The sequence below is a fragment of the Idiotropiscis lumnitzeri genome, chromosome 7, assembly GCF_059441095.1.
Source record: "Idiotropiscis lumnitzeri isolate Australia: NSW breed Sydney's pygmy pipehorse chromosome 7, RoL_Ilum_1.0, whole genome shotgun sequence".
In the NCBI taxonomy this organism is placed as follows: Eukaryota; Metazoa; Chordata; class Actinopteri; order Syngnathiformes; family Syngnathidae; genus Idiotropiscis; species Idiotropiscis lumnitzeri.
Genome location: NC_142397.1, coordinates 5,186,924 through 5,201,023, shown reverse-complemented (window position 1 = coordinate 5,201,023; position 14,100 = coordinate 5,186,924). Strand labels below are relative to the sequence as shown.

The window sequence follows — 14,100 nt, the reverse complement described above, 5'->3', positions numbered from 1 at the left end:
CCTCAACTGGGTCCCAGCCAATCGCATCGCATACAAAGACAATCTGAATTGTTTAATTCTTTATTAATTTAATCATACTTTTGTGCTTTTACCCCTCTGGACCTTTGCAAATATTTTTCTCTGGCTTACGGCCCCCTGTTTACAAGCCATTCTACTTCTCTTGCTCATGGTGACATTACTACTGTTAAGCATGTAACAGAAATTCTGAAAATGTTGCTCTATACTCAACACTCTGCAATCTTTGCATTTCCCCAAAAAAACACTTTTTATAATAGCAGTATTTTTATTTCAATGGTTGAATGGGGGCTGCATGCATGTGATGAACTGTTCCACGTAAATAAAACACCTCATGACAGCAAGTAAATGCAGTCTGACTATCACAATATGTTCCTTCTTATATACGTGTACGAGTGTGTGTGTGTGTGTGTGTGCATTTTTTATATGTGGATATACATTATGTTTATAACTGTGGTTGTGTACTGTAATTACTTCTGTATTATTTCAACTATATTTTGTGTAGATGCTTATACTAAATTAGAGAGACTAACAAAACATTCAAATTATGTACGTTAAATAAATTTTGCATTTAAAAATAAGGTGCTTTTGAACAAGGGGCCCTTAAAAACCCCCAACAAAGAACAGCAGCTAAATATTGTAACTATATTTTAAAATTAATCTAGAATCTAAAAAAAGCCCAGATGACGATACTGATGATGACCGCTACCACGGGGTCGCTGTGGTGGCTTGCTGATGAACCTAAAAAAAAAAAAATAAATTGATCTAGTGGTTTCTACATTATTTATATATTTTTTTACTCAGTAAGTTCTCCATTCTTACCATAAGAAGCTGAATTAGTTTGAAAATCTTCTGAAAAGTAAAACAAAAAAGACGTAAGATCTAATGCAATGTACATACAGTGTTATTAACTAAACTAAATTCACATTTAGTTTGATTAATTTCCTAGGGAGGGTGAATGAAAATAGCAAGACTCGGTCACTACTCCCTCTTTGTCAGGATGTCCGAGGGTGAGTTTTCAGCAAATAACGGAGGATAGGTTTCCCCCAAAAATCTATTCTTTTTAATTCAAATTAGTCATATAATAAAAGTACAAATCTACAAGTCATCAAATTGTATTTAATGCTTTTTTTCTAAATGATGAAAACTTAATAACATTTGCTATTTAAAATTGCAATTACATTTTTAAAGTAAATACATCAAGATGTGCTTTTTATTTTAAAAAATATGTTAAGTTAAATATTACAAAAATCACGCCTCTTTTTTTATATATTTAATGTATTATTTTTTCTGTTAAAGTCTGTCACATGTTTTGGCTTTTTAAAATTTAAAATACATTTGAATGTTACACAATATTACCCAATTTTTAGTTTCAGTTCATTTCTAATTTGTTGTGGATATATCATCAAGATGTGTCACGCAAATTTCTTCATTAAAAATGTAACTAAATTCAGATCTTTCAAGATATCGCTCACTTTAAATTCCATTTACCTGTAAGTGGTACTCTGTGGAAAAAGTTTGGTCATCCCTGCTTTTTATTGGGGTAGGGAAGTAACATTTTAAATACACACCTGTGCTCTTTTTGGCCACTATAATGGGTGCCGAGGTGACTGTAGCGTTCGCCAACACCTCATCCTCAACCGCTCTTCTTCTTCGGCCAACTGAACAGACCTGTTCAAAATAAACACAAGTTGTTCCTACAGGGCTCCCCCCCCTACAGTTCACAAGTGCAAAACAAGAAACTGCCGAGCTCATGTGACAATGTGTGACCTCACGGTTTTAACTGATCAACTGATATGCGCCAAAGAGGCCTAATCTAACACGACTTTCTGGCCTCAGGGAGAAGATCCACGATGAGACTCACAGGTTTTAGATCATCACAGGTGGACACTTCACACAGCCTTGTGACACAGTGTAGGAAGAAGGTGGACACGGTCCGATTCTTGTGCTCGACAAATCGAAAGGCCTCAAAGGAGAAATGTGCCACCTGGGATTCGCCATTAAGGGTCACCTCGGTCTGCTCATCACGTGTACAGCTTGGGAGGACAAAGTGGGTGTGGGTGAACGGCGAAATCTCAATGGCTGCCAATGTTTAAGTGCAAAGCTATTGTGTGCTCACCCGACAAAGAGGTCGTAGAAGGAGTCGAAATCTGGGTATGGGCTTGTGGTTGTGTAACATCGATCCAGGAGAACGTTGAACCTTTCAAAAAGATCACATTGTCTTTTCTTGTCCTGATGACTCCGTGAAAGCTGTTATAAGATGTCTCATACTTGTCTGTTAAATTAGTGGCTCGTACAGCAACGTAGATTTTGGTCTTCAGTTGGAGTCCTGTCGTAGGGATGGTCAGGGCATTTTGGAACTGATCATCCTAGCCCAATCAGACAAAGCTCCAAGTAGTAAAAGTACCAACGGTTAAAACATCATTACTGCAGGAATTGGATCAGGGTTCATGAGGAACGGAAAATAAGTAAAGCGGACCAACGGTGAAATTTGAAGATATTCCTTAAGAACTAAATCAACTTGGCTCATTTTCAAATCTCCTCAATGGACATGACGGCTGGCTGGACAGAAGAGCACAAAGACAAAGTCATCACTCGGATTCACTAAAGATTGATGTGTAGAGGCCTTTAGACAGGCGTGGGCAAACTACGGCCCGGGGGCTACATGCAGCCCGTTTAACGTTTTAATCCGGCCCGCCGAACTTGAAAAAAATTAAATGTATAAACCTTGTTGATGTTTTATTTTCTAAATACTGTGGTTTTTCAAAGACATATATTGTTGTAGTGCTTTTGTTCACTTTCATTTAAAATTAAATGTATTTTTTTTTCTCCATGAGGTGAGGCTACCAAAACACTCCATCAATCTGCTCCTGGTCCGGCCCCTCTGTCAAATTTGAAAACCCACTGTGGCCCGCCAATCAAAACGTTTGCCCACCCCTGCCTTTAGAGATCATAGAGACACTTAAGATGAGGAGCTCTGTCATCCCCCAAAAAATTATTTGACACACAGAAAGAAAGCATAGTGCGAAGTCTACCAGGTGAATTCAACTGATATCAGACCTCGGGCACACCCACTTCACACTGGAAGGAGTGAATCTCACCGCTGGCTCTTTCTGTTATCTTATTGAAATTGTATCCTGCCATCGACTGGCCGCCAGTCCACAGTGTTCCTCGACTTTTCTAAACCAAAGTCAGCTCGCAACCATAAAGAGGACGAGCGCAAGACAAAAATGGGCGGACCAGCGCAGCAAGTGTATGATTCAGTCATTAATTAAAATCCGCTCTTACTTCATATAACTCCAAGCTCAACGTGCTGATGAAGCTGCCGTTGTTGTCTTTAATGGCCACGTTCACACCGGATCTGTAAAGAATTAAAAAATATTTTTTTTTAACTTTTGTGGCTGAGAGACCCACCTACGTGGCACAATGTGATGATGTGTCCCCACTCACACTCCCAACTCCGTGTTGTTGATGATATATTGCATGGGGTAGAGGCAGGAGAACATATAGAAGAGCTGCGGCCTGTAGGTGATCATGCTGGCCGACGGGTCGATGGAAGTTACGGTCCCGGAGATGTTAACATATTGGACGTTGGAGAAGTCCGAGAAAGCTCCGGTGCCCACCTGATTGATGATCTTCAGAGAAACGCTTGAGTCAGATCATGGAGTTCTCAACGGGAACTACGTGACCAACCTACATTGAAGTCATTCCCGCAAGTCAATGTAGAGCTTCCGTTTATGGGGAAGCTGAAGTTTAAGAGGGGCGGGTCGACGGTTAAGTCCGCCACGCCAAAACATTCAGCGTTGTTCAACTCGTTATTGAGCACCATGAGGGACTCGTTGTAGAGAGCTTGGTACACGGGGCAAAGGAAGATGCTCAGGTCCATGTGCTCAGTGCCGCAGTACACCATTATGTCCGAGTTTTCTACGACAAACGCATTCAGGCGTTGAGCCTCGACACAATTCAAAGAAAATGTCAACAAAATATACATACGAGAAACGCGCAGTACCTGGTGGTCTGTTTGTGCTACTCGTCGTGCACTCGGTTGGTATCTGACCTTTGACCCAGAAGAGACCAAGCTGGCATACAAGCAGCACCAGCCTCATTTTTCTGGACATACGAGACATTGTAATGACACGCTAGAAAAACATCCAATGGAGCGCAAAGTGAGCCACCTGCTAGGAAATGAGAAAATGTTGGAAAATTACTGGCAAAAAAAATTTGATTTTGTGAAAAGTTGCAATTACAAGATACTACGTATAAATTCATAGGGGGAAAAATTATTACGTCTCAAAATATCACTTTTTTTCTTAGATTCGATCTTATATTTGTTAAATATTGAAGAATTACAATACAATCATCTGATTTTACGTGGAAAAAATTACATTGGGATTTTGTGAGAAAAGGCAAACATTTGCCCCCAAAAGGTAATTTTATGAGGGGGGGAAAGGGTCCATTTTCCAAGAACATAGATTTGAGAGTATAAATTTGGACTGTATTTGCAAGTCATACTAGAATACAAAGTCACTAATACAAAATTAGTATTGAAATATTACAAGCTGTTATTACACAAGAAAAATGTCTTCCCGAGAAATGAGTGTTTTCCTTATTTGACTTTTTTTTTTTTTTTTTATACTTCTTGTGGTATTATGACTTCATTTTCAGTAACTTCACGGCGCCAATATTCCTCTGAGATCATCCACTCGGAAGAAATTTTTTTTTTTTTTTTTAAATCTTATCTTTCAAAATTCTTCATTTTTTAAAAATTATTGGCTCGATTTATTTTCTATCACAAACAAGTATTTTATAAAATAATTATACATTTCTATTAGACTGTCATTGTCACAGCAGAAAATAAACAATTTCATTATGACTAATGATAATAATGATGAGTTCTCACCTGTGAATCATTTTGCCTTTGTCTTGTCGTCTTCGCGCATCTGACTCCATTTATAGTGTCACCTAAAGGGGCGCGTGAGGGGAATCCACAGAACAATAGTGCAACATGAGCCCAGCATACATGCATTTTATTTTGTATTTTTATTCTGGTTTTGGGGGCGGGGGCAAAAAACTCTGTAAATATGTCATCATTGTTGTACCAGACCACCAATTATATTGCAGGCATTCAACAATTATTTATAAATTGTGTCATTTCAATTTCAATCAAAAAAAGGTGAAAGCCTTTCATGATTGCCAAAAAGCTTGTTATTGTCTTTGTTGGTGTTGTTGTTTGCAAGTTCTCACCACCAAACAAAAACAAAGGAGAAGCGGCATCAAAACAGACCAAAATCCAGATGTAAGGCGCAGTAAAAGACTTGTTGCAAACCATTTGTGGCTTAATCAAATGTGAGAGTGTAAAAATTAGTCTGAGCCTTTTAGGTTTTTTTTTTTTTTCAATAAAATATTCAGTTTCAAAATATCACTATTTCAAAAGGTTGTGGCTCGGAAATTGTTCGAGATTAAATGTTGCTTGTTTTGCTACTTTGGTGCGTAAAGGGTTAAGTCAAGATGTATACATTTGTGCAGAGGGAGCTGTTCTAATTGCCGTGGTGAGAGCATTCCAGAGTACTGTAACACAAACAGAGAATGCTCTAGAACAAGTGTGGGCAAACTACGGCCCGGGGACCACATGCGGCCCATTAAACGTTTCAATCTGGCCTGCTGAACTTGAAAAAAAATTAAATGAACCAACCTTCTGATATATTTTTTTTTATCTGTATGGGTCATCAAAAGACCCAAATATTATAAGCGGAAGCCTCTGGGTGGAGTCATTAGTAAATAGATAATTTCTTGCAGCACACCTGTTGATCTCTCAAAGTGCAGTAACGTGCCACGGCATGGTGGTTGGAAATCACTCGTTTAAGAGAATGACTATTCTTCCCTTGTGTGAATGCATGGGAAAAGTTACGGGCAGTTGCAAGTGTTGCACAGCGAACAACAGACATGAAGTGATGTGAGAACATCACATCCTTAGAGATCTTTTGATGCGATAAAAATGGTGCTTGGCACTCGTCAGAGTCTCGTAACCGATACTCTTTTGTTGCGGCCTCGGGGCAATGCTGTAAACTGTAAAAATAAGGGAGTGGGGGGGAAAGTAAAATAGAGACTGTTATGGCTGTTATGAAAGGCCACACCCGTGTGGGAGAGATCCTGTTCTTGGTCTTTGCATTCTGAGACGGCTAGCTTTACTGCTCCCCTGCGACTGTCGCCACAATGCGCCGCTGCGTGACGAATGGAAGGACGTATTTCAATCCATTAGACGGATCACCTTTCAAATGCCATTTTTGAAGACTTTTGTCATCCATATAAAAACTGGATTATTTTAGACCCATGCCTTTGGTGTAACTATGTGACCAAATGTCCCAGAGCAGTAAATCTTGCGCCCCTGGGGAAATAGAACTTGTATGTATACATTGAAGGCAATTGAGCAAAAGCACATTTTGTGACAGTAGCATACACAAAGCGAACCCAGAATAGCAACTGTGACATCATTTTACATGTAGACAAAAGTGTTGGACGACGCCCTGTTTGGTTGCCACGTGGCAACGGGTCATCCATTTTTGCTAATAATGCAAAGGTCAAGCATTTTTTTCAAGGATCTGTACTTTTCTTAAATCTTCATTTTTCTGAAGACTCTCGTCTGTACTTCCGCTTTGTCAAAATGTGCTTTCTCCAACCTCCACAGATGGTGACATATGGTTGACATTTTGATTGCTTGAGATCTTGGGGACTTCACGCTATAAGGGGGAGTAAAATTAATAATTTAAATTAAAGCGTCATGGAGGAACATGTACAACAATAACAATGATGATGAAGCAGATCTGGAGAGGCAAGATATTTCCCATCCATGGTGTTATTTATAGTGAAACCCAAGATGTCAAACCTTTAGTTTTAAAATGTGCATTTCTTGTTTACCAGCTGCTGTTTATTTAAATCTGCAAAGTATTTATTGTAAAAAAAAAAATATTAAAAAAATATATATTATTAATATTATAAATAGAAATTGAAACAGGATTTACTCTGTTATGGGACGTGAGCATTAAAGTGGTTCAGAGGTCGCTTTGACCCACAACACACAGTAACTTCAGCAACAACCTGAAGTCATACAGTAACATGATCAATTAAGCATACACGCACACGCGCGCGCACTCGCACTCACACGCACACCCACACGCACACACACACACACACCCACACACACATAGGCAGACAATAGAAATTGCTGTTTTGACCAGTCGGACTGTAGATTCACCATTCTTGCGCCTTCACGAAGATTCACTGTGACGTCAGCATATTTCCATCCTCTGACTTGTTGAGCTAAATAGTCTGCTGTGTTTACACATCTCATTGGGTGAGCTAAATATGGGAACCATAGCTTGAATTACAGGGAGGACAATGTCAGACACGGCTAAAAAGTCTTTTTCAAGGCACATTTTTCAAGAAAAAGATGAGATTGTGAGGATAAGTTATTTCAGCAAAAAATTGACAAAAGGTTTAAGTAACAGTGGCAACGTAAAATGGCTGCCCTCTGGCGTCAGCACAAAATGCCTCTTTACCTGGTCAAGCTGTGATGTGTTTGATAGTGGCATTAAGAGATGTATTAGTTCACATTCTTTAAGTCTCCATTGAAGGCCCATATCATATTTATCATGTACTTCAGTCAAGTCATAAACAGTAAGGGTGCAGTAGGTATAATCATCCATTTGCCCAATATGTGCTTAGTAGTTTTCCACCGTTGTGTAACAACGTACGGTGACGTCATAATTATGCACGCCGCTGTTCGATAGGAGGGTTTTTTAAACCAAAGAAAAGCTTCCCTTGCCAAATATCTTCCATTTTCCTGGTGGAAACAGCGAATTACCTTTTTTCATTGGACCGTCGACAGAAGCGCGGGCGTCCGTGGCCCCGCCTTTCCTTCTCGAGACTTCTGTGGCTGGTGTGCTGCGACATTAAACGCAACCGGCGTAAACTTCCTTTTCCTCTTTGTCACCTGGTCGACGCGTCGCCGGTTTTGGAGTGGACCGGTCCAGCAGCTCTATCGGGTCCTTAAAGTACAACGACACCTTATAAAAAGAGGTGAATATAATGAATTGCATTGTCTTTACTGTGGGCGAGAGTAATTGTTCTAAAACGGAAAAAATATATCTATATCACAGACGTTTAGATGAGGGGCGCCGGACGAAAACGGCCGTTTTAGTCTCCTTACGTTCCAGTCGCTGGACAAATTGTAGTTAAATGACCGTTCATGGTTAGCTATAAATGTGGCAACGAACACGCCGTGAAATTAAACGACTTTCCGAACTTGTGTACTTCAGACGTGTATTTCCATCTTTGAGTTTTTTGCGTGAATGACGTACGTTACACCCGATCGTGGATGACATTTCGTATTGCAACATGTCATATGGAATTTTATTTTTGACGAAGTTTTGTGCGGAAACGGAATCTTCCAGGAAGTTACTCGATTCGAGGAAGTGATGGGCCTCGCCACACCCTTATTACCTCTCGAGGGTGGAGCATAAGAAATGCGCATGCGCACTTCAATACTTCAGTTCAGCCTCCATTTTTAGACTAACTCCTACATCTGGTTGATGCAGTTATGATCATAATTAGGTAAAATTATCTTGCTTGGTGGCATGGCTCTATCGCCTTTCTTTTGTAATCTTGTGTGAGGGAAATTTAAGAAGTCTACTTTGACTTCATGGGCAAGAAAATTACTTTTTTATTCTATTAATCTATATAAATAATGTTGTATTGTATGTCTGATGTTTCATTTTGTATTGAATGTTATTAGAGAACGGTAACATTAAGGTTTTTAGTTATTGTATACAAGCTCATCATCATACACCAGACGGTCTTTATATCAGGGCTCAGCAAATCCAGTCCTCGAGGGCTGGCAATTACAGTCCTCGAGGGCCGCCATCCTTAATGTTTCCCTCCAACCCACCTGATTCACTTGATCAGCAGGCTTTTGCAGATCTGATCATTTGAATCAGGTGTGTTGCTGGAGGAAAATGAAAAAAATGTCTAATCAAATTTTATTCAAATGCTAATTGAACAACAGTTTAATAAAATGAATCTGAATTAAATGAATGGATTTTAAGTGAACAATTTCAGGAGATAAATATTTAACATTATGGTATTCTTGCCGTCAATTGTTGGCAGCCCGGATAATAGAACATTGTGGGCCCCCAAATCATACTTTGCCTATCAAAATGCACAGTCAAAGTCTTGACAAAATGATCAGCATCAGAAGTGGCTTGAAAGCAGGTGCCAGAACCTCCAGAGGACATTTTGTTTCCACTTGTCAGAAACGGATAATAGCCTTTCAGCCACATATTGCAATTTTAAGGCCAGGGGTGGGGGCAGCATTTGATCTATAACTCTGAAATCCAGGGGACTGTTGTAAAGAGGGCTGATAATACAAGTTTTATGCTCTTGAAATTGAAACTGAAATGCTTCCTCGTGATTGGGAAGAGGCGGACTAGAACTACCTTGTTCTTTATGAATGACACAGCTATTTTCTCCTCTCCATCTTTTCAGAAGCCATGGCCAAGGCACCAGCAGTTGGTATTGATCTGGGCACCACCTACTCCTGTGTGGGTGTGTTCCAGCACGGCAAAGTGGAGATCATTGCCAACGACCAGGGCAACAGGACTACGCCCAGCTACGTTGCCTTCACAGACACAGAGAGGCTGATTGGTGATGCGGCAAAGAACCAAGTTGCCCTGAACCCTACCAACACAGTATTTGGTGTGAAACATTTCTATTGAATAATGGCCATGTTTTTTTTCTTCTCATATGTAATGCCTTTTCCCTATTTTTAATTCTCCCCCTCAGATGCCAAGCGACTCATTGGCCGACACTTTAATGAGTCTGTGGTTCAGTCCGACATGAAGCACTGGCCCTTCACTGTCATTGATGATAGCTCGCGTCCCAAAGTCCAGGTGGAATACAAGGGTGAGACCAAGACCTTCTACCCTGAGGAGATCTCCTCCATGGTTCTCCTTAAAATGAAGGAGATTGCCGAGGCCTACCTCGGCAAGGTATGGCGGCTGCTTGTGCTTTTTATTTTGCTCCACCACATTTGACATGTTTTCTTTATATAATATTTGGCAGATAGACATTTGTTAGTAGGGCTGCGGCTATTGAATATTTTGGGATATCTTACTGAAAATTTTACCGGCTAATCAAGTATTCACGTAGTTACTTTTTAATGTGGTTAAAGATACAGAATACCAAAAGACATTTACACTTAATAAAAGGTCAATGTTTTATTTGTAGCGGGGAAAAAATAAATCAAGGAATATTTTCAAATTACACAAGGACCCATTTCTGCCCAAGTTGCTCATACCAGCTGCTTGCAGGCATTTATGACGCTTTGACTGCGGCACAGTTGTAGAGTGAGTGTTGTGCTCTGTTCCTCATAGCCCGTAACCAGCGCTGTGGTGACCGTGCCCGCCTACTTCAATGACTCTCAGCGCCAGGCAACGAAAGATGCCGGAACCATCTCCGGGCTCAATGTCCTTCGTATCATCAACGAGCCCACCGCAGCAGCCATCGCGTACGGCCTTGACAAGAAGGTGAGGAGATGTCTACGAAGCTCAAGTCGACATATGATTCAAGTCTAACCCCACTGCCGTGTGTGTTCAATGGGGCAGGTTGGCACAGAAAAAAACGTCCTCATCTTCGACCTGGGCGGCGGCACCTTCGACGTGTCCATCTTGGCCATCGAAGACGGCATCTTCGAGGTGAAGTCTACGGCAGGCAACACTCACCTGGGCGGCGAGGACTTCGACAACCGCATGGTCAACCACTTCATCAACGAATTTAAGCGCAAGCACAAGAAGGACATCAGCGACAACAAGCGAGCAGTGCGGCGCCTGCGCACGGCATGCGAGCGGGCCAAGCGCACGCTGTCCTCCAGCTCGCAGGCCAGCATCGAGATCGACTCGCTGTTCGAGGGCATCGACTTCTACACGTCCATCACCAGAGCTCGCTTTGAGGAGCTCAACGGGGACCTGTTCCGCGGCACCCTGGAACCCGTGGAGAAGGCGCTGCGCGATGCCAAGATGGACAAGGGTACCATCAACGAAATCGTTTTGGTGGGAGGCTCCACTCGAATTCCCAGGATCCAAAAGCTGCTCAAGGACTTCTTCAACGGGAAGGAACTGAACAAGAGCATCAATCCTGACGAGGCTGTGGCTTATGGCGCAGGTATCGTGTGGAGATTTGCAAACCAAAGTCCAATAATATCCACCCTGATGCTGGATGAATTGCACACTTTGGAATTATTTTCCCCATTGGAGGTGTCAAGTATTTGAATCTCTCTAATGTGATTTTTCTATGTTTCAGCCGTGCAGGCCGCCATCCTGTCTGGTGACAAGTCTGAAAAAGTTCAGGACCTGCTGCTGCTGGACGTGACCCCCTTGTCTTTGGGCATCGAGACGGCCGGTGGCGTTATGACGTCTCTCATCAAAAGGAACGCCACCATTCCCACCAAACAGAATCAGGTGTTCACCACCTACTCTGACAACCAGCCCGGCGTGCTCATTCAGGTACAGCCCGCCAACGACGAACAGCCCCCCCCCCCCAATTATCATACGTGACGCACTAAAACCGGCGTCACTGATAACCGCAGGTGTACGAGGGCGAAAGAGCAATGACCAAAGACAACAACATCCTGGGCAAGTTTGAGTTGGCTGGGATCCCCCCGGCACCCCGAGGCGTTCCTCAAATCGAGGTGACCTTTGACATCGACGCCAATGGCATCTTGAACGTCAGTGCGGTTGACAAGAGCACCGGCAAGGAGAACAAGATCACCATCACCAACGACAAAGGTGCACATGACACGATTACAAAAATGGAAACAAGCAGTGTTATAAGACAAATTGAAAGTAATTTTACCACTAGGTAGTTGTTCTTGCAGGTGACGGATGATGTTGAGTGGGACGTACATTCAACCAAAAGAAAAATCATTAGAAAATTATCTCATGAAAAGAAATCATGAGAGTAAATTGATGAAAGAGATGTGACTTTGCAAGTGGGAAAAATCAATATTTTAATGTTTTTGTGGGATTAAAAAATTGATACGGTTTACAATTTCAACAAACGTAGTATTAGAAGTTCTATTTCTGAATTATTATTTTTTTTGCGGGGAAATTTTACCAAATTACTGCGTTTTGGAAGTTAAGCGCTATTAAGGAAATGTTTTATGATTTATGTAAGGTTCAAGCTATTTGTACTACTAAAGCAGCTGCTCAATATTAACAAAACTAACAATGGAGGGATATAAAACACTAAAGGTAGTGCGAAGTGTAGTGAGTTTATTTCCACCACTCCATCCTTTGAGAAGTAATTTTTATTTAACCAAAACGCAGGCCCTTAATTTAAGAGTATAGCTACCATATTTTGAGAAAAAGGTTCTTTCAGCCTTAATTCGGGATGCGCCTACGTAAACTCTAAAATAGATCACGTAAGTAAGATGAAGCCACGGAGAAATGTGAATTAAATTTATTGTGGAAAGTTTTTCTTTTTGAGAAATGAAGAGTTTAAAAAAAAAAAAAATAACCTTGCACTTGGAATTCCTGCACACATTTCCCAGATTGTAGTTACTCGTTCACATTTCTGCTTCCAATTAGGAGTGAACGTTTCTTCCCATTGACCTTTGCCCTCAGGTCGCTTGAGCAAGGACGATATTGACCGCATGGTGCGCGAGGCGGAGCAATACAAGGCAGAGGATGAAGTGCAGAGGGAAAAAGTGGCCGCCAAGAATTCCCTGGAGTCGTACGCCTTCAACATGAAGTCCACGATGGAAGATGACAAGCTTAAGGACAAGATAAGCGATGAAGACAAACAGAAGATTATGGAAAAGTGCAACGAGGTCATCTCCTGGCTGGACTCGAACCAGGTACCATATCGTAATTGTTTAGTTTGTGATATTTTGTTTTCGCTTCTCTCTTTATTATATGTAACCCCTTTTTGTCTTGCCTCTCAGTCTGCAGAGAAAGAGGAGTTTGAGCACCAGCAGAAGGAATTGGAGAAGGTGTGCAACCCCGTCATGACCAAGCTGTACCAGGGGGCCGGCGGCATGCCGGGTGGCATGCCTGGAGGCGGAGCTTTCCCCGGGGCAGGCGGCGCTCCCGGAGGGGGCTCAGGATCTTCCGGACCCACCATTGAGGAGGTGGACTAAATCCAAATGCAGTTCACCATGGCAGATGTCATATGCCTTAACGTCTGTCAGCAACTTCTTTTGACTGTCTGTCATGGCTTTTGAGGTACTTTCTCTGGCTTTGGGCTCTTTTTGCACACAAACTCTTTGGCGTTGCACTTTTATTCCATTCTCAGTCCTTTTGACTACAAAACTTGTTTTCCTTAATAAAATTTGCACAGAAGTTGTGAAAGTCCTTGTCTGCAAGTGAATTTCTTTATCATGAGAGGTGGCCAAATTTGTTAAATACTTAAATTGTGCTTGTCAGAGTAGTTTTGAGTCAACAAACTCTATATATAACAAAATGCTACTGTAAGAGCAGAATGCCAATACTTCTGTGAAACTAAGGATGCATTTTAGTTAAAACTTTAAAGCTTCCCTGACATAGTTTTTCATCATAAATTTGTATTCCCCCAGCCTGACTTAAGTCCCCAAAGTTGAGGAAAAAAACAACCCATACTTTCCTTTCCGGTGGCAGTTTGTGTCAAATGCCTGCTTTTGCAGATCAGTTTTTTTTTTTTTATTATTATTATTATACACGTCATCAACTCGCCCTCACTGACAAACAGTGTAGGTACTGCATGACTGTGTGTGGGGGAACAAATTGAGTTAACATGTTATAGATCACATACTGAAGAGTACGGCGTATTTTCCTGGTAAAGTAATAAAGAACCGGGTCATCAACTGGTCTTTTTTTTTTTTTTTGCAAAAACCTCTTACAATACATAGACCATGTTTAGTAATTAGATGCTTTTCTGCCTTATCTCAAATGTCAAGGAGAAATAAAAAAACAAAAGAAAACCTTAGGTCTGAAGAGGTTAAAGACTACATTAAATTTATCTTGGCCAAAAATGATAACCTAATTTGTCTATTGTTTA

The 14,100-nt window shown here is 41.2% G+C and overlaps 2 protein-coding genes across 3 annotated transcripts; one reads left to right on the top strand and one right to left on the bottom strand.

Moving 5' to 3' along the window:
* Positions 1-345: 345 nt before the first annotated feature.
* On the bottom strand, positions 346-4,166 carry LOC148333188 (zona pellucida-like domain-containing protein 1). The gene is made up of 10 exons (XM_088301204.1): positions 4,025-4,166; positions 3,713-3,939; positions 3,466-3,650; positions 3,304-3,376; positions 2,287-2,384; positions 2,135-2,215; positions 1,880-2,051; positions 1,587-1,686; positions 838-867; positions 346-756 (listed from the first exon to the last, which is right to left on the bottom strand). The coding sequence occupies exons 1-10, from the start codon at positions 4,140-4,142 to the stop codon at positions 677-679; spliced, it is 1,164 nt and encodes a 387-aa protein (XP_088157330.1). The 5' UTR covers positions 4,143-4,166; the 3' UTR covers positions 346-676.
* Positions 4,167-7,915: 3,749 nt separating this feature from the next.
* On the top strand, positions 7,916-13,415 carry hspa8b (heat shock protein family A (Hsp70) member 8b). Of its 2 annotated transcripts, none has more exons than XM_088300133.1 (9): positions 7,916-8,091; positions 9,559-9,765; positions 9,853-10,058; positions 10,443-10,595; positions 10,674-11,229; positions 11,368-11,570; positions 11,654-11,852; positions 12,690-12,922; positions 13,010-13,415. In XM_088300133.1, the coding sequence occupies exons 2-9, from the start codon at positions 9,561-9,563 to the stop codon at positions 13,202-13,204; spliced, it is 1,950 nt and encodes a 649-aa protein (XP_088156259.1). In that variant the 5' UTR covers positions 7,916-8,091; positions 9,559-9,560; the 3' UTR covers positions 13,205-13,415. The 2 variants fall into 2 exon arrangements, with proteins under 2 accessions (XP_088156259.1, XP_088156258.1); XM_088300132.1 differs by having other exon boundaries at positions 7,918-8,091; positions 9,556-9,765.
* The last annotated feature ends 685 nt before the right edge of the window (positions 13,416-14,100 follow it).